The sequence below is a fragment of the Labeo rohita genome, chromosome 25, assembly GCF_022985175.1.
Source record: "Labeo rohita strain BAU-BD-2019 chromosome 25, IGBB_LRoh.1.0, whole genome shotgun sequence".
Taxonomy (NCBI): domain Eukaryota; kingdom Metazoa; phylum Chordata; class Actinopteri; order Cypriniformes; family Cyprinidae; genus Labeo; species Labeo rohita.
The window spans coordinates 14,316,957-14,343,567 of record NC_066893.1 but is presented as its reverse complement, the minus strand read 5'-3'; the positions used below and the strand labels follow the sequence as shown (position 1 = coordinate 14,343,567).

The following is a 26,611-nucleotide window of genomic DNA, read 5'->3' as shown; positions in this document are numbered from 1 at the left end:
AATTATTGGATTAATTGATTTGTGTAATATGTGTATATAGATATTACACAAATATATGTGTGTGTGTGTGTGTGTGTGTGTGTGTGTGTTTATCTGTTAATACATTACATTATTGAATTATTAACATATATTATATGTATATATAAATAAAGATTCAAATTACTATAAATGATAATTATATTTAAATTTTTGTGGCGTATGTGCATACATATGTACACAAACTGTATGTGTGTGTGTGTGTGTGTGTCTGTGAATACGTTACTTTTTTGAATTATTAAAATATTAATTATATTTAAATTTTTCTATTATATATATATTTATATATATATATATAAAATACAAAACATAAAAATATTTTATTTTAATTCAATAATCAAATACATTAATTATATTAAAATAATAATTATTATTTATATTAATAATACACATAATAAATAATTATATACATTATATAAATTATATTTTATGTAAAATATAAAACAAAAATAAATTCTATATTATTTGTATATATAAATAAAGGTTTGAATTACTATAAATTATTATTATAAATAAGAATTATATTTTTGTGGTGTTTGTGCATATATATGTACACAAACAAACACATGCATGTGAATAAATGACTTTTTTTAATTTATAATTTTTAATTATTTAATTACATTTCTAGTTTTGTTTGTGTACATATATTCACAAACAGTATATATATATATATATATATATATATATATATATATATATATATGTATGTATGTATGTATATATATATATAAAATACAAACACACAAAAATATTTTAATTAATCATTTAATAATCAAATATATAAATTATATTCAAATAATAATAATTATTAATTATTCATGTTAACAATACATATAATAAATAATTGTATAAATTATTTATAAAAATTATATTTTATTTAATAAAATATAAATAAAAACATAAAAACAGATATATTATTTATATATACATAATAAGTATAAATAATTATATAAAACAATGTAATTAAAAAAACAGCATTTTCTTCTAGTCATGTCTCAGTAATCCAGCTCTCCCATCTGTCCGCGATCGTTTCACTTTGTAACGGAGACGTCTCATCCATGGCTCTGATTGGTAGTTCGCATCTACATCTCTGCTCCTATTGGCTGAAGAGCGCACATTGACAATGAGCGGAAGTCCTTCAGCGTGAGTGAGTGTGAGCTAGAGGGACAGAGGTGGGAGACTGTCCCGTTCAACAAAAGTGACCCGTCAGGGAAAGTTGCCGGTGGGAACAGAGTCAGCGCTGCTTATCAGATCTAAACAAGCTCGACAAGAATGGAAATCGAGAGAGAAGTTAAAAAGGTACGCTTACTAAACTGGTCACGGTCCAAAAGGTTAGTTGCAAGAAACATTCGGCAACGCCCTTAAAGGTAAAGCCACTGCCATTGTTATACATGGCGAAAGATTTGGGATTAGGACTGTCACATTGGAGACTGAATGAGTAAAAAACTTGGTTACATTTGGTGAGAAATAGGAAGTGGTCATTAATAAGGAAGTAAAACAAAAGGAAGATTCTGGTATTTGATAGAAACGTGAATTGAATTTCATGCCTTAGTTAATATCCTATAGATTTTCTTTTCCAAACTGTAAACGGGCTTAGAGTTATTATGAATATTATGTTTCATTCCACAGTTTTGTTCACTTATCTTATATGGTTGTCACAGCAGCAAGTGGGTTTCTTTCATGACACATTGCAGCAATTCACCCCACATGCCAAGATGTAATGGTACATTTGAGGTTTAGTGTCGGTAAAATATGTTTTGACATGAAGTGGGTTTTTGCAAGAAGTGTTGTAAAGATATGAAGTTCCTCTACTTGACAGCGTAAAGTTTTCTCACCCTCATGTAATGGTAATTTTGCATCCTTTTTGAGGTTAGAACGTTAATTTTCATTGCATTTCCCTTTTCAAACAATATCCATTTAAAATAAATTAATATTACATTGTATATAGCATTTCCACATTTGAATAAAATTTTATAAATGAATGCACACTCCAAGTCAAAAGTTTTTGAACAGTAAGATTTTTAATGTTTTTTAAAGAATAACATTTAAAGTACAACAAAACAGTAAAAGTTTGAAATTGTTTTACTATTTAAAATAATTGTTTTCTATTTGAATATATTTTAAAATGTAATTTATTCCTGTGATTTCAAAACTGAAGTTTTCTAAAATTCCAAAACTGAAATCATTCTAATATTCTGATTTGCTGCTCAAAAAACATTTATTATTATGTTGAAAAGTAGAATTTTTTCAAGTTTCTTTGATGAATAGAAATAGAAATCTTTTGAAACATTATACATCACTTCTAATCCATTTAAATGATCCTTGCTAAATAAAAGTATTGATTATTAAAAATTATACTGACTTCAAGGTTTTAAATGGTATAGTGTATAATGTTACAAAGCTTTTTATTTCAGATAAATGCTGATCTTTGTATCTTTCTATTGACACTGAAGACTGGAGTAATGATGCTGAAAATGTAGCTTTGATCACAGGAATAAATTACGTTTTACAATATATTCAAATAGAAAACAGTTATTTTAAATAGTAAAAATATTTCAAAATGTTACTGTTTTTGCTGTACTTGGGACCAAATAAATGCAGGCTTGGTGAGCAGAAGAGACTTCTTTAAAAAAACATTAAAAATGTTGCTGTTCAAAAACTTTTGATTGGTAGTGTAGTAAGATTTCAAGAGTTTGTCAAGGAAATGATTAAGAAATATTAGTATTTGCAATGTTTCAAGAATCTTTAACAGATGCAGTCATATTTTTTTCATTTGCTAAATCTTTGAATGCTGCATAATTTTCTCTGTCAGACAGATGTTTTTAAAAGCATTAATTAAGATTTGCACTCTCTGTTCTCAGGAGCTAGTGTAGATACAGTATAAATATTAGTTACAGGTTTATAGACCAAAATCCCACAGCGGGCCTCATTGTCTTGCTGTTAAACCGTAACTCCTCAGATCTGGATTTTTAAGCAGAAAAATGTTCTTTAACACAGGAGATGTGCAAAGCCCTCCAGGCGTTCTCCATCTTGAAAAATACTTGGCCTTATAAGGCTGTCTTTCAGCTGAGGGTATTTACTATGGAGAACTGCTGAGACAGGAATGAGTATTATAAAATAAATATTAGAATATCTGGTGAAGTAGATTGAGTCAGATGTTTCTCAGATATGTACTGCACATGAAATCTCTTGTAGAAATAGAGGGGTAGTTTGAGAGGCGTTTTTCTCATTCCTTTAATTATGTAAATTACATTCTGCTTCAACTAAAGAGCATTTTGTAATGTCTGTAGTTGTTTCTTTGTCCTAAATAGTTGAAGAGGCACTTGAGGAGAATTCTTTAAAAAAAATTCTTATGACATCAGCCTTTTATGAATCTTATCCGCTTGTCTTATGAAAAACAGACCACAGAGAAATGCAACTTCTAGCAATTTGTTGCTATTTATTTAGGCCTTTATTTTAGATTTAATATTTATTGTTAGAAAATTTAATGCTTTAAAAAGAAGCTCACTAAGACAGAGGAAAACATACAGTAAAAAGGGAGTGTTGTAAAAATATTTTACAATAAAAAATGTGATTTATTCCAATGATAGCAAAGCTGAACTTTCAGCAATTATTACTCCAATCTTCAATGTCACATGATCCTTCAGAAATCTTTCTAATATACGTATTTGGTGATCAAAAAACATTTATTATTATCCATGGTGAAAACAGATATGATGCTTAATGTTTTTGTGGAAATCCTGATACTTTTGTTTCAGTAGTTTTTTAAAGATTTTTTTTAAGTTTTTAAGAATTATGAAATTATGTATATATATATATTGCTGTTCAAAAGTTTGGGATCAGAAAGATTGTTTATGTTTTTTTAACATAAAAAGAGTCTCTTATGCTCACAAAGACACATTTATTTGATCAAAAATACAGAAAAAACTGTGATATTGTGAAATATTATTACAATTTAAAATAATGGTTTTCTGTTTTAATATACTTTAAATTATAATTTATTTCTGTGATACAAAACTGAATTTTCAGGAGTCATTACTCCAGTCTTCAGTGTCACATGATCCTTCAGAATTATTCTTATATGCTGATTTATTATCAATGTTGTGCTGCTTAATATTTTGCTTGGATTCTTTGATAAATAAAATGTAAAAAAAAAAAAAAAACAGGATTTATTCAAAATCTAAAGTCTTTACTATCACTTTTTATCAATTTAACACATCCTTCCTGAATAAAAGTATTAATTTCTTTCAGAAAAAGAAAAAAAAATTCCTGACACCAAACTTTTGAACGGTATTGTATATTGTTACAAAATATTTCAATTTCAAATAAATGTATTTATTTATTTATATTTTCTGAAGGTTCAGCATCTCATTTCACTGGCTATTTCTTGAAAAAAAAACAAAAAAAAAACCAATAATTTGGAGTTTCATAAGTTTGTAAAAAAGAGCCAGAGGTTTAATATCTAAATATCTAAAATGAATGCAAATGCTTTATAAACTTATGATGATTTGACCAGCACATATGTTTGTGACTCTGTTAAGTCAAACTAAAATCAATGAAAAAAATAATATCAATAAATCTTTGAATCAGCCAATCAGAGCAGAGAGGCTTTGTTTGGAGGAAAAGGTAGCCATCCAGTAACTGAACAGAAGTAGTGGGGTTTCTATGGAAGCTTATTTCTGCCACTGAATAAAAATATTAAAAAGGTAATTGCTGTTAAGTCAAACTAAAATCAATGAAAAAAATAATATCAATAAATTCAGCCAATCAGTTGAAACCGTTTCAAGGCTAAGGCAACTTCTCTGCTGAAATCAAAGGCTGGATGAAAGGAAAGTGCACAAACGCTTAAACCATCATCATATCCCGGAGTGGCAGCCGGTGAGAACTTTAATTTCGATTCAGTAAACCGATGGATGTGACTGTTGTAGCGGCAGATGCCGAGTGAGTTCGTGACGCAGCAAAAAATGTCTGTGCTCGGCACGGAGAGATTTCGAGGCCATACTGTGTTTATCTGCTCATTGTTTAGCTATTTCAAGTCAAATGTAGTTTAGTATAGCGAATAGAAATGTCACTAAGTTACATGTGTTTTGATTTGCACATCTTTCTTTGTGTTTGCGATCGCTGATAGAATGACGATAGTATGTGATTTAATTTTTGAAGTTCGTGTGTGACTAATCTGATCGTTAAAATCATATACATGTAATGAAACTGGATGCAAGTACATTTTCTAAACTATGCTGCAGATCGCACTCTAAAAAGTGTACTTTAGTATTAAATAATGAAGCTGAACAATGCTGTATGTTAAAAGCAGATACAAAGAATCAGAATAACAAGCAGTGGTTGTTTAACAAGTTTATTTTGCAATTTATTTACGTATGTTATATTTTTGTTTCTGTTTAAAGGTTTTTCACCTTTCTGCTACAACTCATGTTAGTTTCATCATAATTGATGAAAAAATAAAAGAGTGGAATCCAGTTAAGGTCTCCGTTGATGATGTGTTTCTCCCTTTCAAGCGGGGAAATTGTGCAATAAAAGAAATAGCTTGACAGTGAAAAACCGGGATACCAGTAGGAGCTGGAAACCTGTGAGACTCAAATAGGGAAGTTAGAAGAAGAGAAAATATCTCTCAAAGAATTCTATATTTCGTCCTGACCTGTTGAAAGACGTCAAAATGGCAGTCGAGGCAGTAGGGAAGTCGCTCGAACAGCTTAAAGCAGAGAGGACAGTGGAAAAACGGGCATTCACACGTCTAATCAACACTATGTCAAGAACCTGTAAAGAGATGACGGAGGAGGATCTTCGAGGCAGTCTAAACAAACTCACAAAACAAACAGAGAAAGTCATGGAAGTAAATGACAATCTTGAAGCAGGCATGATTGCAGAATTAGAGGCAGAGCTGGACGCAGACAAGTCAGCTGTGTTATCAGAGCAGCAAAAAGATGACCTCGCAAAAACTACAAGCGAATGTGAGTTAAAACTGAATGAAACTAAAGCTCTTCTTCAAGAAACTCTATGGGTCAGATATGGAGATATGGAATTGTCCACAGCACTGCAGGTTGCTGAAGCTGAGAGTGAACGAGTTGCGGCAGTAGTTCCAGATGGCAATCATGAAGCATACGACTTCATGCTCACTCACCTTCAAAATTTGACGAAGATTGCAAAAGATCTGTACAGCAAATGGCAATGGTGTATCCCAGCAGGTGATGAGAAAAACTTCTGCCAGTGGCTGAGAAGACTTGAACTCAGCGTTACCAGGTTGGTTTCAAGGAAAGCTGACTTCATTCGGGCAAGGCGAGAGGAGGAGAAAGAGAGGATAACGCCTTCACCAGTAATCCCTAGTTATCCTGTGGCAACAATTAAGTTAAAACCCACAGCTCTTCCAAAGTTCACTGGTAACAAACGAGACTTTCACAGGTGGAAGAAGGACTGGGAAGCACTTCAGAAGCAGGGCGAACCTACTGGCTCCAAGGAGGTCAAAAAGGTTCAGCTGCTGGACAGTCTTGATGAAAAGATTGTAAGAGAACTCCGCCCCTCCACTTATAATACTGCAGACGACATTTTTCGTGTCTTGGAAAACCGCTATGGTAACGTAACAGCAATTGCAATTGAAATAGTGGAAGACTTGCAAAAGATCCCTGCTATCAAAGGTCATCAACCACGAAAAATAGTTGAATTAATTCAAGAGGTAGAGAAGGCACTTGGAGATTTAAGTGACCTAGGAAATACTGGTGCCATTAAAAACCCGCTGGTAACAAAGTCAATTGAAGGAAAACTTCCCGAGAGTCTTAAGAAGGAATGGCTCATTCACATCTCTGACCAGCGGAGTGCTGTGACACCAGACAACCGGTTTGACGTTCTTTTGACATTCCTCAAAAAGCAGGAGAGCATCTATGAGCAGCTTGAACAGTTAAGACTTGAGGAACCAAACAAAAAGGAGGTAAGAACCGAACCAAGATGGGCAAGAACTAAGTCCACAAAATCAAGCAGTGACCAAGCAGGGTGTGTAGTCTGTGGCGATACTAAGCACAGAAGGAAGCTCTACTTTTGCAAGCAGTTCCGTGCATCGAAACTAACAGACAAGAAGGCTGCAATAAGAACACTGGGAGCTTGTAAAAAGTGTCTCGAGGTCCATGGAGAACATTCATTCTGCAAGCCCAACTACCTGTGCAAAGGCCAAGTCTGTGAGGATGAGAGTGTTCCTGAGCATCACTATTATTTATGCCCAAATGCTAAAAAAGAGGAGAGCAGTGCGGGCCAGAAAAAGAGCAGGCTTTATTCAAAAGGAGACAAGAGCGTGAAGGACTACACTAAGGATCAAGAGGAGTTCCTCAGTAGACTTCCACCAGACTTGGCACAGCAATGCCGAAATGTCTTCTCAAATACTGCAGCAAGAGGGTTCAATGTAACCAAAGAAGAACCAAGTTTACTAGCACGAAATGGGCTGCTAGAGTTGCCCGTAATCATGATGCTTCTCAATGTAACAGCCAATGCTGGACAGAAAATCGGGACATTAATTGACTTAGCATCAGACACTAATTACATAACTCACAGTGCTGCAAACCGTTTGAACCTAAAGGGGGAAAAGATCACTCTTGTCATCCATGGAGTCGGAGGCATGAAGGTTCGGATAAAGACCAAGCGGTATCTTCTCAAAATCAGGGTAAGCACCACCCAAGGATCTTTCAGGTCACACCAACTGGCTTGCTATGGACTGGAAAGCATTGCTGAGATCAACAAAGCAGTGTCACCTGAGCGACTGCAGAAATTCTTTCCAGACATACCTCTTACCGAACTTGTGAGACCAAAAGGAGTCGATCTGCTTATAAGCCATCGAGAAGGACAGTTGGCTCCACAGAGGATCAGAATAGTTGGAGACCTTGTGCTGTGGGATGGACCCCTGGGGAAGACGATTGGAGGAACTCATCCTGAACTTTTCGAAGACGTAACTGTATCGGCCCATCGGTCCAAAACTCACTTTGCAAGATCGATGAGATTGGCAGCTGTCAAATATGAGGAAGTAATAGAGTACCGCCCACCAAACAAGCCATTAGCTAGATTTCATGAATCAAGCGTCTCAACTAGCAGCCGAGACTTTCTGGAGTGGTGGAAGTGGGATTCCATCGGTGCAGCATGTGAGCCGAAGTGCGGAGGTTGCCGCTGCGGAAATTGCCAGCCAGGTGGCAAAGAAATGTCTCTTGCTGAAGAGAGGGAGCTTGAAATAGTAAAAGAAGGTCTCACATATGTCATGGAGGACAAGCACAGCAAGGATCCACATTGGCACGCTAAATACCCTTGGATAGAGGACCCAGTTTTCCTGCCAAACAATAAAAGTGCAGTTGAGGCTACATTTCTGAGGACGGAAAAACAACTGGCCAAAGATCCTGAATGGAAGGCTGCCTATAGCGCTCAAGTGAAGGACATGCTTGACAGGAGGGCTGCAGTAAAGTTATCAGAAAGTGAAATCGCTAACTGGGATGGACCTGTGTGGTACGTTAGTCATCTCATCGCTCCTAACCCTCACTCAGTCACAACACCAGTGAGACTTGTGTGGAATAGCAGCCAGAGATTCAGAGGTGTCAGTATGAATGACTTGCTAATGAAAGGCCCAGATGTTCTCAACCAAATACGCGCTGTCTTGCTAAGATTCAGAAGTGGAGCGTACGCCGCATTGGGGGACATCAAGAAAATGTACAATTCGGTTTGGCTGGAGGACCGTGAAGTACACCTGCACAGATTCCTTTGGCGAGACTCTGAGGATGAGGTACTGGGGGAATATGCGATTACAAGGGTCAATATTGGTGACAAGCCAGCAGGGTGCATCGCTCAGCTGGCAATGCGTGAAACTGCCAATTTGCCATCATTTGCTCACCTTGAAGAAGAGCGCAGGGTGCTCCAGCATGATAGTTATGTTGATGACATCCTCACATCCCACAACGACCTCCACCAGCTGCAGTCCATTGTGGCAAATGTAGAATTGATCCTAAAAGCTGGAGGATTTTATCTTAAGCCATGGGTCTTCTCAGGTCAAAGTGGGAGGGGAGAGTCTGAAGACAAACTCTCCAGAACAGAGGAAAAGATCATGGTTCTGCCAAACCAAATGCATGATGACGACAACAAGGCACTTGGCCTGGGCTATTCCACGGAAGAAGATATGCTCTATGTAATGACATCAGTCAATTTTTCAAAAAGGAAAAAGAAAATGCGACTTGGTCAAAACCTCTTACAAGAGCAAGTTAGAGCCCAAACACCAAATCCACTAACGAGAAGAGAGTTGTTGAGTCAGGTGTCGGGAGTGTACGATCCAGTAGGCCTAGTGACTCCAACCAAGCAAAAGGGAGCAATTCTAGTTCGTAAAGCTTTTCAAGAGGCAAAGAAAAGAGGGGTTCCAGTTAGTGAAACTTGGGATGCAGCCCTTTCAGATGAACTCAGAGAGGAGGCGATCAGACTCTTTGAGGAATATGTCCAACTTGGCCAAATTAAATTCACAAGAGCCATAACACCCCCAAATTCCAATGATGAGGCCTGGGCGATAACTTTTTCGGATGGAAGCGAAAATGCTTATGGTGCTGTATTATACCTTAGATGGCACTCAAACCAAGGCTCAATCATCAGGCTTGTAGAGTCCAAAGCTAAACTGACTCCCTTAGACCAAAAAGGAGATGTCATTAAAGCAGAGGTATGTGGAGCAGTGTTCGCCTCACGTCTGAGAAGGTACTTCGAGCAGCATAGCCGAATCCGAGTAGAGAAATGGTACCACCTGGTTGATAGCCAAACAGTCCTCGGTGCTATACAGAGAGAAAGCTATGGCTACAAAACGTTCTTTGCTAATAGAATCGGGGAGATCCAAGGAGTCACAAAAGCACAAGAGTGGTGGTGGATACCAGGCCTGCAAAACATTGCCGATGTGATAACTCGGGGGGCCAGTCCTCAAAACCTCGATGAAAATTCAGAGTGGCAGAACGGTCCAAGTTTCCTGAGCTTGCCAGTAGATGAGTGGCCAATAAAGTCAGCTAAAGATCTAGCAGGCACTGCTCGAGAAAGCATCAAGGAGCTTCAAAAGAAGGCATTTGCAGCTGCGCTGACAAGGTCTGAAGCAAAGCAGAAGGAACCAACCGGGGAGTCAGAGCAAACTGGGTATCTCAACCAAGTTCAAGCAGAACCAAGGAGACCACCAGCAGGTTTGGCTGTTAGAAACTTGTGTGATTTGAAGCGGTTCAGTGATCTATCTCGACTGGTTAAAACAATAGCGTGGGTTTGGAGAGCTGCAAAAAAGTTCCTTGGCAAAAATCGAACTTTGAATAACCCAAAGTGGGAGGCAGTTTGTTCAACAGGAACCATCTCAGTAAGAGAACGAGGAGATGCTCTACGAGACATTTTTCTTGCTGCGCAAGAAGGAATAAACCTTCCAAACACCACTAGAGACAGGCTGGTAGTCTATAAAGATCAACACTCTGGCTTACTAGTCTGCGGTGGCAGGGTACAGGTCTTTGAAGATGATCAAGTTGGAGTTCCAGTCCTTCCTTATGATGCCTGGGTGTCCACACTACTTGCCCGAGAATCTCACAAGGAGAGTCACGGAGGTTTGGCGGACACTGTACTTCGGATGCGGAGGAAAGCCTGGGTCATAAGAGGGAGAAGAATAGCCCAAAAAGTTATCAACAACTGCGTTCAGTGTAGGAAGAACAGAGCAAAGAAGTGTCAGCAAGTTATGGGTGATTTACCACCTGAAAGAACGCAACCAACTGCACCTTTCGAGTTCACTACAGTAGATCTCTTTGGACCCTACCATGTGAAGGATGACGTTAAGAAAAGAACTTCGCTTAAGGTCTGGGGTGTTGTCTTTTGCTGCATGTCAAGCAGAGCAATCCACACAGAGCTGGTTAACACCCAGTCAACCGAAGGTTTCTTAATGGCATTTCAAAGATTTGCTGCAATTAGAGGCTATCCCAAAAAGATTTATTCGGATCCGGGGACCAATTTCATTGGAGCAAGACCTGTTTTGCAGGAGCTGTACAAATTCCTGGAGAGAGTTGACAAGTCTGCTCTGGAGGAAACCGCGGCAAAAAATGGAACGGAGTGGATCTGGAAAATCCATCCGGCCGATTCTCCACATAGGAATGGAGCTGCAGAGGCTGCTGTGCGTATTGTCAAAAAGGCACTCCAAAACTGTGGAGGTGAGTCTGCTCTCACTTACAGCGAATTTCAAACAGCTCTTCAGATCGCAGCTAATCTTGCTAACGAACGACCAATTGATGCCAGGGCGCAATCTCGAGAAGACTGCATTCAGTATGTAACGCCTAACACACTGCTGCTTTGGATTTTGCCAAGTAAGACATCCCTGGATCAAAGTACAAAAGATAATCAAATCCCTACCCCTAAAAGGAAATGATAGCTAATTAAGAAAGGTGTAGAAGCATCAAACTGTTATTCTAAGTCTAAAACTGATATTTCCTGAAAAGTTATCCCTCAGTTCTGATTGGCTGATTGAAATGTTGTTCCAGGACCAACAAGGATGTTGATCCAGGAACATAGTGTACTTGGCGAAATCACGTTCACCTTGGACGAGCATCCCAAAGTGGAGATATCAAGTCATTCGACTTCTGCAGTTACCCTTTTAAACGACTCCAAGCAATGCAGCTAGTGGTAGATAATTTTTGGAGACGCTGGAGCCAGCTTGCAGGTCCCAACTTATTCTTAAGAAACAAGTGGCATACTGCACACAGAAACGTTGCAGTTGGAGACATTGTCTGGATCGCGGATCAAAATGCGCTCAGGGGGCAGTTCAAACTTGGCAGAGTAGTCAGTGTCAATCCAGACAACAAAGGTGTTGTAAGAGATGTTGATGTCCGGACATTCCCAAGTTACCCTGTTCCAATTACAAAGCCCTTAAAAGCAAAGGCAAATTATACGGAGTCTAAAAGCTGCAGGGAGAAGATCCCGAGTACCGTTCTTCACAGAGACGTCAGACGGCTCGTTGTCCTCCTTCCAGTTGAAGACCAAGTAAATGAGTAATTTATTTGAAACATCCTTATCGGTCTGCAATCAATAGTGTCAAAAAGTTTGCCTTCAAATTATTGCGATTTCCTCTTGTAGCCAAGAAAAATCGAGTGGGAGGTGTTAAGTCAAACTAAAATCAATGAAAAAAATAATATCAATAAATCGTCAGCCAATCAGAGCGAGAGGCGGGAGGAAAGGAATCTACGTTTCATGAGGCGGCGCGGACGCGACTTCTCAGTTGAAACCGAAAGCTAAGGCAACTTCTCTGCTGAAATCAAAGGCTGGACGAAAGGAAAGTGCACAAACGCTTAAACCATCATCATATCCCGGAGTGGCAGCCGGTGAGAACTTTAATTTCGATTCAGTAAACCGATGGATGTGACTGTTGTAGCGGCAGATGCCGAGTGAGTTCGTGACGCAGCAAAAAATGTCTGTGCTCGGCACGGAGAGATTTCGAGGCCATACTGTGTTTATCTGCTCATTGTTTAGCTATTTCAAGTCAAATGTAGTTTAGTATAGCGAATAGAAATGTCACTAAGTTACATGTGTTTTGATTTGCACATCTTTCTTTGTGTTTGCGATCGCTGATAGAATGACGATAGTATGTGATTTAATTTTTGAAGTTCGTGTGTGACTAATCTGATCGTTAAAATCATATACATGTAATGAAACTGGATGCAAGTACATTTTCTAAACTATGCTGCAGATCGCACTCTAAAAAGTGTACTTTAGTATTAAATAATGAAGCTGAACAATGCTGTATGTTAAAAGCAGATACAAAGAATCAGAATAACAAGCAGTGGTTGTTTAACAAGTTTATTTTGCAATTTATTTACGTATGTTATATTTTTGTTTCTGTTTAAAGGTTTTTCACCTTTCTGCTACAACTCATGTTAGTTTCATCATAATTGATGAAAAAATAAAAGAGTGGAATCCAGTTAAGGTCTCCGTTGATGATGTGTTTCTCCCTTTCATAAATGCAGTTGTGAGGGAAATTGTGCAATTATTTAAAAAAAAAAAAAAAAAAATAAAAGAAATAGCTTGACAAACTGAGAATTTGGAGAAAAAAAAGGTAAAAACTGTGAGGTGTTAATGCAGAATTGAGAAAAAAAAGTCAGAATTATGTGATTAAAAAGTCGCAATTACCTTTATTTATTTTTTTAATCTGTGGCAAAAATGAAATTGTAAGCAAAAAAGTCCAAATTGTGAGTTGTAAACTGAGAATTTAGAGAAAAAAGGTCAAAACTGTGAGATATTAATGCAGAATTATGAGGAAAAAAAATCAGCATTGTGAGATAAGTCACAATTCCTTTATTCATTTTTTAATCTGTGTCAAAAAAAAAAATGGAATTGCAAGAAAAAAAGTCCAAATTGTGAGATGTAAACTAAGAATTTAGAGAAAAAATGTCAAAACTGTGAGATGTTAATGTAGAATTGTGAGGGGAAAAAAAGTCAGAATTATAAGATAAAAAGTTGCAATTACCTGTATTTGTTTTTTAAAACTGTGGCAAAAACAGAATTGCGAGCAAAAAAAGTCCAAATTGCGAAATGTAAAGTAAGAATTCAGAGAAAAAAGGTCAAAACCAAAAACAATTACCTTTATTTATTTTTTTAATCTGTGGCAAAAATTAAATTGTAAGCAAAAAAGTCCAAATTGTGAGTTGTAAACTGAGAATTTAGAGAAATAAGGTCAAAACTGTGAGTTGTTAATGCAGAATTATGAGAAAAAATCAGCATTATGAAATAGTCACAATAACCTTTATTTATTTTTTTAATCTGTGGCAAAAAATGAAATTGCAAGCAAAAAAGTCCAAATTGTGAGATGTAGAATTCAGAGAAAAAAGGTCAAAACTGTGAGATGTTAATGCAGAATTGTGAGAAAAAAAATCAGAATTATGAGTTTAAAAAATCACAGTAACCTCTTTGTATTTTTATTCCGTGGCTAAAATAAGCTTCAGTAGGTTTCCAAGTTGGGAGATGACTCACTTCCTGTCTCTCATCTTTAATTCAAAGTAATTCTTTTGCAAATCGCTTTGGATAAAAACATCTGTGCTTTGATGGTTTGGATCACTGACATGCTGAAACATTTCTTTTGGGTGAGGATAAAGCCTCTTTGGATTTGTGGCTCCGATTTTATGTTGTAACATTTCCCAGATACCATCATTCTTACTCCTTGGCTCTCATTGATATGTTAAACAGCCCAAAGTGTCGTTAAAGGGGCCACATTTTCTTTTTATAGCGTTTTATTTTCTTCCCTTATAATGTTAGTCAAGGTTTCTTTCACAAAAAAGTCCTAATTTAGTTTTCATGACTATTTTCTACCCTCAAATTGTCAATATTTTACCTTTTATTTATTTTAGAGTTTTTCATGCAATGCCCCATGTAAATCTTGAAATGAAGGTGCAGATAAACAACATACTTTACTTTTTACATCTCTCATTGAATGCAACACATACAGTTTCTTTAGTATTGGATTTTATTTTATATGTTGTGAAAAGGTAATAAAATCATGACGAAAGGGTTTCAGTATGTAGCTCACGTCTTTCTTTTTCCAAGTAATTACTAAATATCTGTGCATGCCTTAACTTGACATGTGCACAGCAATCCAAACTCATGTTATCAACCTCTTACCTAAACAAAACAGACAGAACTTAAAGAGACAGTTCATCATACAGTAAAAGCATGTTCTTTTCATTCTCCGTTAATGACTTGAGCCTTTAAAATACAATGAATAAGTTAACACAAGATTGTTTTTCCTTAGCATGCTGCTGTTTGGTTTGGCTGTGACTTTTAGGACTTTTCAATGAATAGAAAGTTTAAAATAAAGCATTAATTTGAAATAGAATTGCCTTTAGTGTCACTTTTGATCAGTTTAATACGTCCTTGCTGAATAAAACTATTAATTTCTTTTAAAAGATCTAAACAACCACACATTTTTGAATGGTAGTGTATGGTTTAAAGTGTTTCACCCCAATGTCTTCTCCGTTAACAGAAAGATTTGCAGAAACTGCAAGTGCGGTGTTGAGGACCATGACGTGCAGCTGGAGACTGAGGAGAATAAGAAGGTGGGGAAGCTTTTTGAGGACACCAAATACACGGGTCTCATAGCCAAGCTGAAGAGAGATGGCGTCCCGTCTTACAAAGGCAACCAAGTTGTCATCTGCATCCCAACTGCCACCGTTAGCACTGCTAGTCCTGTTCCTGCTGCCAGCTTTATCCCTGGATCCAGCCAGACCTTCACTCCCAGTGGCCAGTCTCCTTATTCCCCACCTTCTGCTGCCGCTGCGGCTTCAGGTGCTGCGGTTCAGTTCCCTGCTCCACCTGCAGCAGGCCCTACTGCTGTCCCAGGGACAGGCTCCAGTGCTGCCCCGGGATCGGGCCGCACTGCTGCATCAGGGCCAGGCCATAGTGTGGTTTCGTCTGCTGCCATCCCAGCTAAAGGCTCTGTTGCTGCCACTACTGTTGTTCCAACTCCTACACCAGTGCCTGCCAAAACAGATGTGGTTAAGTCTGTTACCTATGAATGGGCTCCACCTGGCATCAACCAAAGCTTGGTATATTATAGTATATTACATTATATTACAGTTGAAGTCAAAAGTTTACATAAATTATTTGACCAATATAAGAGGGATCACATAAAATGCATGTTATTTTTTATTTAGTACTGACCTGAATAAGATATTTCACATAAAAGACATTTACATGTAGTCCACAAGAAAAAAAGAGTTTTAGAATTTATAAAAATGACCCCATTCAAAAGTTTATGCACTTGATTCTTAATACTGTGTTGTTACCTGAATGATCGATAGCTGTGTTTTTTTGTTTAGTGATAGTTGTTCATGAGTCCCTTGTTTGTTAAACTGCCTGCTGTTCTTCAGAAAAATCCTTTAGGTCCCACAAATTCTTTTGTTTTCCAGCATTTTTGTGTATTTGAACCCTTTCAAACAATGACTGTATGATTTTGAGATCCATCTTTTCACACTGGGGACAACTGAGGGACTCATATGCAACTATTACAGAAGGTTCAAACACTCACTGATGCTTCAGAAGGAAAAACGATGCATTAAGAACCGGGGGTGAAAACTTTTGAACAGAGTGAAGATGCGTACATTTTTCTTATTTTGTCTAAATATCATATTTTTTCATTTAGTACTCCCCTTCAGAAGCTACGGAAGATACTTCCATGTTTCCCAGAAGACAAAATAAGTTAAATTTACCCTGATCTTCAAATTCAAAAAGTTTTCACCCCCCCGGCTCATCATTTTGCCTTCTGGAGCATCAGTGAGCGTTTGAACCTTCTGTAATGCATTTGAGTTCCTCAGTTGTCCCCAGTGTGAAAAGATGGATCTCAGAATCATACAGTCATTGTTTGAAAGGGTTCAAATACACAAAAAAAACAAAGAATTTGTGGGACCTGAAGGATTTTTCTGAAGAACAGCAGGCAGTTTAAATAAACTTCAGTACTAAATAAAAAATAACATGCATTTTGTATGATCCCTCTTATTTTGGTAAAATAATTAACATTTTGCAGATTCTGCAAGGTGTTTGTAAACTTTTGACTTCAGCTGTATATTATATTATATGTTATATTATGTTATGGTATGTTATATTATATTATAGATTTACAATACATTTTTATGTTATTTATTTTTTGGACTTTATGCTTGAGGGTGAAGTTTTTAATTGTACTGTGATAGTTGGATCCACTAGAGGTCACTGTTCTCCACTACATTTTTTGAGACTCCTTTTAAAAAAATAGTCTGATTGCTGAATGATAGAAAAAAATTATTTAACATTTATTAATTTAGGTGATAATTAAAATGAGGAAAAATCAAGAGGCTTATTTATGTTAAAAGTTATTAATTTACCAAAAACTACTTTTTTTGCATTTCTGCATCTTTCAGCTTTAAAAAAAAAAGTTATTCTTAAAAAAAATGTATAAGTTCTTTTAATTTGTATAAGTTTTTTATATTATTATTATGAAATTTTAAATAAAGACTTTATTTTGAATTAAAATATATTTATTAATTCAGTTAACATAAAAAAATTATAAAATGTCTTTTAGAAATATAAAATAAAAATCCTGTAATTTACTAAATGTCATGTCACTCTAATTATAATGACTTTGTCATTAATTTTTAAATATTCTGATTTGCTCAAAAATACATCACATTACAGAATTTAAAGGGACAGTTCACCCAAATATGAAAACTCTGTCATTAATTACTCACCCTTATATCGTTTCAAACTCTTAAGGCCTTTGTTCATTTTCTAAACTAAGATATTTTTGATGAAATCACATGCATGTGTTGTGGTACTCTCGTACTAGAAGACACAGAAGAGAAGAAATTATTGTATAAAGTCATTATTTTGGTTTTCTTTGCGCACATTTTCTCATAGCTTTATAAAATTAAGATTGAACGACTGATGTCACAAGGACTGTTTTAACAATTTCCTTACTACCTTTCTGGGCCTTGAATGTGTCAGTTGCGTGTCAGTCTATGCAGGGTCAGAAAGCTCTTGGATTTCATCAAAAATATCTTAATTTGTGTTCTGAAGATGAACGAAGGTCTTACATGTTTGAAACGACATGAGGGTGAGTAATTAATGACAGAATTTTAATTTTTGCATGAACTATCTGTTTAAATGGGTTCCACATTTAATTTCATATCTGTCCACTCAGGCTCTGCGATACATGGAGCTTCTGCCTCCAGAGCGGCGGCCCATCGCTGGTACTGCGGGAGCAGATTACCGTAAGAAGCAGATGGCCAAGCAGCTTCCCGACCACGACCAAGACCCCGAGCGCTGCCACGAACTCTCGCCCGGTGAGGTTAAGCAAATGCAGCAGTATGTCCGCAAGTACAAGGACGAGGCGTTGGGTATTGGTGACATCACCCTGCCAGAAGAGATGGGACAACAGGCAGGTATGGCCGGGGAAAAGGGGCCTCAAGGGAAACCTGGTGCTGGAACGACAGGGGCGCCAGGAGACAAAGGTGACGCTATTGCTACAGTGGGAAAAGTTGGTGCCCCAGGGGCTGCTGGGACTTCACCCGCTGGACCTGTTGGTAACTACGTAAGTATGCCATTCCTACATACATGTTTTGCAAAATGCAACTGTCAAGGATACATTTTACTAGTATATACTAATAGCTCATTATCCCTTTATACCCAAATGACTCTCAATATACTTTATAGGCAATTAAATGTCACCATCTATTAATGAAAAATCCCCTTTGGAGTTGTTAAGCAGCAGTATTTATTTCCACCACATGTGCGCTACGGGAGTCGAATGGTTCTCCAGTGCTTATCTCCGGATTCACTTGATTAACATAAGAGCGGTTCAGATTCTGCCAAGCCTGTGTTAGTCAGGCAGCTGGAATGAACGTTATGTTCTTCCAGAGATCTTCATAAATTACCACACTTAGTCCCTGTGGTTATGTTCGAGCTCGGGTGGATTTTTCCAAAATCTATTGTAAGCATCTGAAATCTCACGATGGAAACACATGTATGCCATCAGCCTAATGTTTTTGCCTTTTTAAAGGGATAGTTTACCTAAAAAGTACATTGTGTCATTATTTACTCACCCCCATGTTGTTCCGAACCTGTTCAGTCTTTTTCCCTGGAGCACAAAAGGAGCATTGAAACAATCTTTATCAGCTCTTTTCCTTAGAACAGCATGTCATAGTGATTACATTCGTCAAGCTCCAAAAAGCACGGTAAATGTGATCCAAGATGAACAAACCAAAATTGTTGTTATTTAGTGAAAATCTTGCCCTTCGCTGCAGCTTTCCAGTCATATATTTCAAAGTCAGGTTATTGCATAATAAGTCATAAATACGAGAAAAATCCTTAATTGAATTGAAAAAAGAAATCTTAATAATAAAAAAAAAAATCTCATTCTGAGATATAAAGTCTTAAATATGAGAAATCAGTTATGTGAAATAGTCGCATTATGGCACATGAAGACATAAATATGATGAAAAGTCGTAATTACATAGAATAATCATTGCATGAAATTGAATGAAAAAAATCATAAATACGACAAGTCATAATTATCAGATATAAAGTCATATTGTGAGAAATAAAGTTATAAATATGAGAAATAAAGTGGTACAATAATTATAAGTGGTACAGTAATTATGAGATATAAAGTTTTAAATACAAGAAATTATATATATTAGATATAAAGTCATATACTTTTTTAATATATATATAAATTAAAAAAGTTATAAATATGAGGAAAAAGTTAAAGTGGTAATTATGAAATATAAAGTCATAAATTCAAGAAGTCAGAATTATGAGATATAAAGTCATATTGTGAGAAACAAAGTTAAAAATGATATAGTGAGTGATAAATATGAGAAGTCATGCAAAAGTTGTTGAGATTTAAAATCATAAATGTCAGAAAGTCATAATTATGAGATATAGTCACATTGTGAGAGAAAATTATAAATATGAGAAATAAATAGTAATTATGAGATATAAAGTCTTAAATACAAGAAGTCATATATATGAGATATTAAGTAATATTGTGAGAAACAAAGTTTTAAATATGAGAAATAAAGTGGTAATTATAAGATTTAAAATCATAAATGGAAGACATTAACTAATAATTATATAAAATCATTGTGAGTAGAGTCATTGTGTACTTTTAAGGTAAACTAAATCATAATTATGAGATATAAAATCAATACAAGAATGAAATATACATTTGTAAATTTGAGAAATGAAGTTGTAATTATGAGATATAAAGTCTTAAATACAAGAAGTCATAATTATGACATATATAGTCATACTGTGAGAAATAAAGTTATAAATATGAGATAAAAAATCATGTGATAATTATAAAATACAAAGTCGTAAATATGAGAAGTCATTACGCAAAAGTTGCATTAAGATATAAAATCATAAATAAATAAAATAAAGTTGTAATTATAAGATATAAAGTCATATTCTGAAGTAATAACATAAATTTGAGAATGAAAGTAATTATGAGATACATTCTGTATGCTGTACAAAGTCAGAATTGCAAGAAATAGTTACATTGTGTGATATAAAGAAGCTTTAATCTTGGGTGTATTCCTTAAACTTTGCAGGGTTTTTTTTATTTCCATTATTTCCTATTCATGTTTGCTGACTCTTACTACACCTGGGCTGATGAATTGCTAAAGTAAACGGTCTCTGGTCTTGTTCATTAAACCCAGCCTGCCCCCACAGTGTTTTTTGTCCTTTCATTTTTCATTGATGTTTCTGCCAAGCTGAACTCATCACCGGATCTCTGCCCACAGTCATGTCACCGCTGCCAGCTGCCCATGAAGAAGGGTGAGCCGGCGGTGTACGCCGAGCGGGCAGGCTACGACAAACTCTGGCACCCGGCGTGCTTTGTGTGCTGTACCTGCACCGAGCTACTGGTGGACATGATCTATTTCTGGAAGAAGGGTCAGCTGTACTGTGGCCGCCATTACGGAGACAGCGAAAAGCCTCGATGTGCAGGTTGCGATGAGGTGAGTGGAGGCAAAGTAGTTCAGCTGCTATGTGTCACAAATTTGCTTACTGGAAATAGTGCAGGATCTTTAATAACATATTCGCAGTTTCAAACTCTTAAAACTTTGATTATTTCCATTTTAAATGAATTTAAATGTCATCGCAGATGTTTAGACCTCACCATATGTTTTGTGTTCAAAATCTTAAACAATCCTAGTAAAATAATGAATGCAATTTTGTCAAATGTTGTTAAACTGTTTTTTGCATACCATATGGTTCAAAGCACAATATTGAGGGGGACGTGTGTGTGTGTGTGTGTGTGTGTGGTCTCCAGCTCATCTTCAGTAATGAGTACACCCAGGCTGAGGGCCACAATTGGCACCTGAAGCACTTCTGCTGTTTTGACTGTGACTGTGTGCTGGCTGGAGAGACCTACGTCATGGAGAATGAAAAGCCTGTTTGCAAACCCTGCTACATGAAGAACCACGCTGTGGTAAAGAGGAGAAATTCCTTACTTTCTCTCCCTCTCTGTCTCTCTGTTCTTTTCAATACACACATGACAGTGACTGTGATTTATTTAGGCCAGGGCCCTGTAACTGAAGGGTTTTTTAGCTCCTTATTTAGAGATATTGTGAGAAATATAGTGAGTGTATATATTGAGTATAAAAATTAGATATATAATGACATAAATACACAAACATATATAATGTCATGAATGCACGTAAACACTGCATTGAGATATAAAGTCATAAATACAAGAAATAATGTCATAATTATGAGATATAAAGTCATATTAGGAGCAATCATAAACAAAGTCATACATATAAGAGGTAACATCATAATTGTGAAATATTTGAATTATGAGAATTAAGTTCATAAATACAGGAAATGTGTTTTGTTTGTTGTTTTAATTTTATTTTAGCACAAATCATATTGTGAGAAATAATGTTATAGAAATAAGATATATAACAAATACAAGAAGTGAAGTCAGTATGCAAAAGTTGCATTGTGCTTTGTAAATTATGAGAATTAAAGTCACAATTATGAACTATAAAGTCATTAATGCAAGAAGTAACATCATAATAACATAATATTTGCATTGTAAGAATTTCTAAATTCAGAATTACAAAAATTAAAGATACAAGAATTATGATACAAAGTCAGATTGTGAGAAATAGTTATAAATATGAAATAATCATGAGATATAAATCATTAATCATTAATACAGGAAGTAACATCATAATTACATGTAATATTTGCATTATGAGAAATAGGGTCAGTATGCAAAATTGTGTTGTGATATAAAGTCATAATTATGAGAATTAAAGTCAAAACTGATATAAAGTCATATTGTGAAAAATAAAGTCATAAATATGAAATAATCATGAGATAGAAAGTAATTAATATAAGAAGTAACATCATAATTACACATAATATTCACATTATGACAATTACACATAATATTTGCATTATAAAAAATTCTCATTTCTAAATTCATAATTACAAGAAGTGAAGTCAAAATTATAAAAAGTCAAATTGTGAGAAACTTGAAAATATGAAACTCGTGAGATTGAGATCGAGAAGTCAATGATACAAGAAGTAACATCATAATTGCACATAATATTCACATTATGGCAATTTCTAATTCTGAAATTCATAATTATGAGAACTAAAGTCAAAAGAATGATACAAAGTCAGATTGTGAGAGATAAAGCTAAAAATATGAAATAATTATGAGATATAAAGTCATTAAAACAAGAAGTAACCTCATAATTACACATAATATTTGCATTATGAGAAATAGGGTCAGTGTGCAAAAGTTGAACTATGATATAAATTCAGAATTATGAGAATTAAAGTAAAAAATATGATATAAAGTCATATTGTGAGAAATAAAGTTAAAAATAGGAAATAATTATGAGATATAAAGTCATTAATACAGGAAGTAACATCATAATTACACATTCACATCATGAGAAATAAAGTCAATATGCAAAAGTTGCGCTGTGATATAAATTTAGAATTATGAGAATTTAAGTCAAAAATATGATATAAAGTCATATTATGAGAAGAAGTTCATAATTTAAAGTCAAGATTTAAAGTCAAAATCATAATAAAAAAAGTCAGATTGTGAAAATGAAGTTAAAAAAAAAGGTCAGATTGAGAAATGAAGTTAAAAAGATAACAGAATTATGAGATTTAGTCATTAATACAAGAAGTACCATCATAATTACACATAATATTCACATCATGAGAAATAGTTAGTATGCAAAAGTTCGCTGTGGTATAAATTCATAATTACGAGAATTAAAGTGAAGATTATAATATAAAGTCATTTTGAGAAAAAGTTATAAATATGATATAAAGTCATTAATACAAGTAGTAACATCATAATTACACATAATATTCACATTATTAGAAATAGTTCCGGTATGCAAAAGTTACGATGTGATATAAATTTTTAATTATGAGAATGAAAGTAAAAATTATTATATAAAGTCATGTTGTGAGAAATAAAGTTAAAAATATGAGAAATAAAGTTGTAATATTTAGATATAAAGTCAAATACAGGAGATAAAGTCATAATTATGCAAAGTAGTCATAAAATCAAAAATACACGAAATATGTTTTTTTGCACAAGTACTTTCACAAGTATCTTTCTTTCGGATATTTCTTTTAATATTTTTAATAACTCATAGAAATTCCTCATGATTTTTTGATATGCATGCGCATTTAGATTCTCATCCTGCTGTGTACTCAAACATTTTGTTTGCAAAATATTGTATATTTCTTGTAATTTCTAGGCACATCAATGCATTTTAAGCTTACCCTATTAGCACCTGCAACAAGAAGCCATACTTTGCCATGTATTTCATTACCATTTTATGTTGCCCGGGCACTTCAAACAATCCAAACATTTAACAGCTAGTTTTACAACTCCTCATGTTGTCCAAGTATCAATCATGTCATGCATAAAAGGAAGTGAATTCCTGCTAAGCCTGGGCTATTAAAACTAACAGGCTCTGCATGTGTTCATCAGCCATATTGGTTCAGGAGCAGGTGAAGGAGATTAAGGGAGTGCCAGTGACATGATAATCAGAGGACAGAGAGGTTGGAAGTGCTCTTAATGGAGTCGTGTGATATCAGACACCACCGATCTCTCTCAGCGCCTGCTTGTCCTATGACACACAGCTCTTATGACTCATCTGTTAGACATCTGCTTGGGAAGGAAAGTTCAGACATTCAAAGAGAGCAGATTATTAAAATATTCTATCATACACTTTACACTGATCTGAAGATTTGCTACACTACTTTGTGTGAATGTATCTGTATCCCTCTGTGTTCACAGTGTTGTGCGGCTTGTCAGAACCCCATCGAGCCTGAAGCTCAGCGAGTGTCGTATGGAGAACACCATTGGCACGCTGAACCCCAGTGCTTCCAGTGCTCCTGCTGCTCCAAGTGCCTTATGGGTCAGCGCTTCATGGCCATGCAGGGCATGCTGTTGTGCTCCATGGAGTGCAAGAAGAAGATCATGGCCTCCTGAAGGAGTATCTAGGATTTATTTTTTTGGGAAAGTGCTTTGAGCACTGCAAGCCAGTTTCTCCCTAATGCAGTACACATAAATATATACTACCATCATTTTATTGAATAAGTAATGTATTTGTATGACGCATCTTAATTCTTCATGTTCTTCTTGTTATTCCAAGTCAGTATGATTTTTGGGAAATAATAAGCAATACGGTGGAGCAGATACTGGAGACCCAAGTTAATGAGTATTGTCAATGTGATTGTCTTTATTATTAATAATTTAGTATTAATAAACAGAAGCAATGATGGCTTTTGTTCTTTGGCTACTGAATAATCGATTTTACTCTCATTCCTTGTATCTACAGTTGCACTTTTTTTGTCGTCGCTTTCACTTTGTAATCCAATAAATGTTTTGCAGTAATATGAATAGATTCCCCCCCCATGTTTCCACTTTAGCTATGTATTCAAATATTCATTGTTATTGTGACGTACAAGTTCGGGATCTCAAGAGACTGGTGTTACGCTCATGTTAATGTCTTGAACGTTTCACACCATTGAAAATTCCAATCTAGCCCGGCACTTTTAGGGAAAAGTTAGTCCTCCGCGTGTTGTCTTACACTTAGCTGTGGAAACTGGGCACAATTCAAGGAAGCCCGGTTCCATTGTCTCTAATGGTGGCGAACTTAAGACTATGCCGTCATTTCCTCCCATCGTAACCGTCCGCGGTCGCACGAGGGGCTCGGCTGTTTCACCTCCCCTCACCTCACGCCACACTAGGGTGGAGTTTTCCAGAAGGGAATTCTTTCCTTCAATGTCAGCCCCTCGCACAGGAATTTATTTACATGGTGCTTTCCCTGCCAAACACGAAGCGCACTTACACGCTTGCCACTTGTTTTCCCCGTGAGCACTAACGGCGCGAGATGATCTGTTGATTTGTAGCTCCCCGGGGTGATGAAACCCAGATGCAAAGCGTCGCTGCTGTTTAGCGATAGCGATACTATAGCAGGCCTCACACATGAGATGGGAGATGATCCAAATCCCTGGAGGATCCTACTGGTGACAGCAGAAGGGATCTTGGAATTATACTCGTTACTCACAAAACTGTTGAGATTGTTTGTTACGGACACTTGAGAAGTGACAGTATGGAAAAATATGGATGTCAGGTTTCTCCCTATATATATTCTGGCTAGCTATGCAGTGGCGTCGTTTGAGCCTTCGTTTAAGGCGTTTGTTTTGCCAGACCCCCCTTCTCATCCTGGTCATGTTTATCTGGCCTTCAGCTGAGAAAATGTTCCTAGATAAGCATGTATAAACTAAACCATTTCATTGTGTAGTGTAATATAAACCATATTATTGTAAAATAATCTGATGTTAGCACAATATAACAGGCACATGACCACATAAATTAGATAAGAGATAGTTAGATGAATAGATAGCCTAATAGAAATGTAGATGGTAGGATAGATATGTACATACATATTCAGATTGTTGAATAGATAGGTATATATACATAGATATTTTTATAAACTGACAGATAGGTAGTCAGATGGATAGATATTTGGGTAGATAGTTCACAAGCAGTCAGGTAGATACTTAGTATAGATAGATGGATAAATAGTCAATATGTAGTTGGGAAGATACATAGAAAAATACTTAGTATAGATAGATAGTTGGATAGACAGTCTGATAGATTATGTTGATGGATAGTATAGATATTTGTATAGAAAGATAGATACATAGATAAACAGTTACATAGATACATAGTTTTATAGATTATGTAGATGGATAGCATAGATATTCATACAGATAGATAGACAGACAGTTGGATAAATTGATAGTTGATAGGTAGATGGGTAGATACGTAGGGAAATACATAGTATAGATAATCTGATAGATTATGTAGATGGATAGTATAGATATTCACATAGGCGGATAGATAGTCTGCTAGATTATGTAGAAAGGTAATCGGATAGATAGATGGTTGGATATATAGATAGTTGACAGATAGGTAGTCAGGTAGATATGTAGAAAAATAGATACATAGTATAAACAGATAAATATGTAGATAGTTGGATAACTAGATAGTCAATATGTAGTCGATAGATAGTTGGATAGACAGTCTGATGTATTATGTAGATGGACTTTATAGATATTCATACAGACAGATAGGTAGTCAGGTAGATAAATAGTTGGATAGATAGATAGTCAACAGATAGGTACTCGGATAGATATGTAGAATGAAAGCTATATCCTATAGATAGGTAGTTGGGTAGATACATCGAGAAATAGATTCATAGTATAGATAGATATGTAGAGAGATAGTTGGATAGATAGTCAGATATATATGTAGATAGTTGGATAAATAGATAGTCCATAGGTAGTCAGGTAGATAGATAGATAGACAGTCTGATAGATTATGTAGATTGATAGTATAGATATTCACACAGATAGTTGGATAGATAGTCTGCTAAATTATGTAGATAGGTAGTCAGATAGATAGATGGTTGGATGGATAGATAGTCAACAGATAGGTAGTCAGGTAGATATGTAGAAAAATAGATACTTA

At 35.6% G+C, this 26,611-nt stretch overlaps 1 protein-coding gene across 1 annotated transcript; it reads left to right on the top strand.

Moving 5' to 3' along the window:
- Window positions 1–5,196: 5,196 nt before the first annotated feature.
- Window positions 5,197–24,472, top strand: tes (testis derived transcript (3 LIM domains)). The gene is made up of 6 exons (XM_051099839.1): window positions 5,197–6,291; window positions 15,026–15,587; window positions 17,717–18,106; window positions 20,322–20,537; window positions 20,852–21,010; window positions 23,867–24,472. Exons 1-6 carry the CDS (start codon window positions 5,708–5,710, stop codon window positions 24,059–24,061), a joined length of 2,106 nt encoding a protein of 701 aa, XP_050955796.1. The 5' UTR covers window positions 5,197–5,707; the 3' UTR covers window positions 24,062–24,472.
- Window positions 24,473–26,611: the final 2,139 nt, after the last annotated feature.

Excerpts from the sequence above, each read along its gene's own strand:
- tes (XM_051099839.1), top strand. The coding sequence starts at position 5,708 with ATGGCAGTCGAGGCAGTAGGGAAGTCGCTCGAACAGCTTAAAGCAGAG. Across the intron at positions 18,107-20,321 it reads CTGGACCTGTTGGTAACTAC|TCATGTCACCGCTGCCAGCT; the intron begins GTAAGTATGCCA and ends CTCTGCCCACAG. Across the intron at positions 20,538-20,851 it reads GATGTGCAGGTTGCGATGAG|CTCATCTTCAGTAATGAGTA; the intron begins GTGAGTGGAGGC and ends TGTGGTCTCCAG.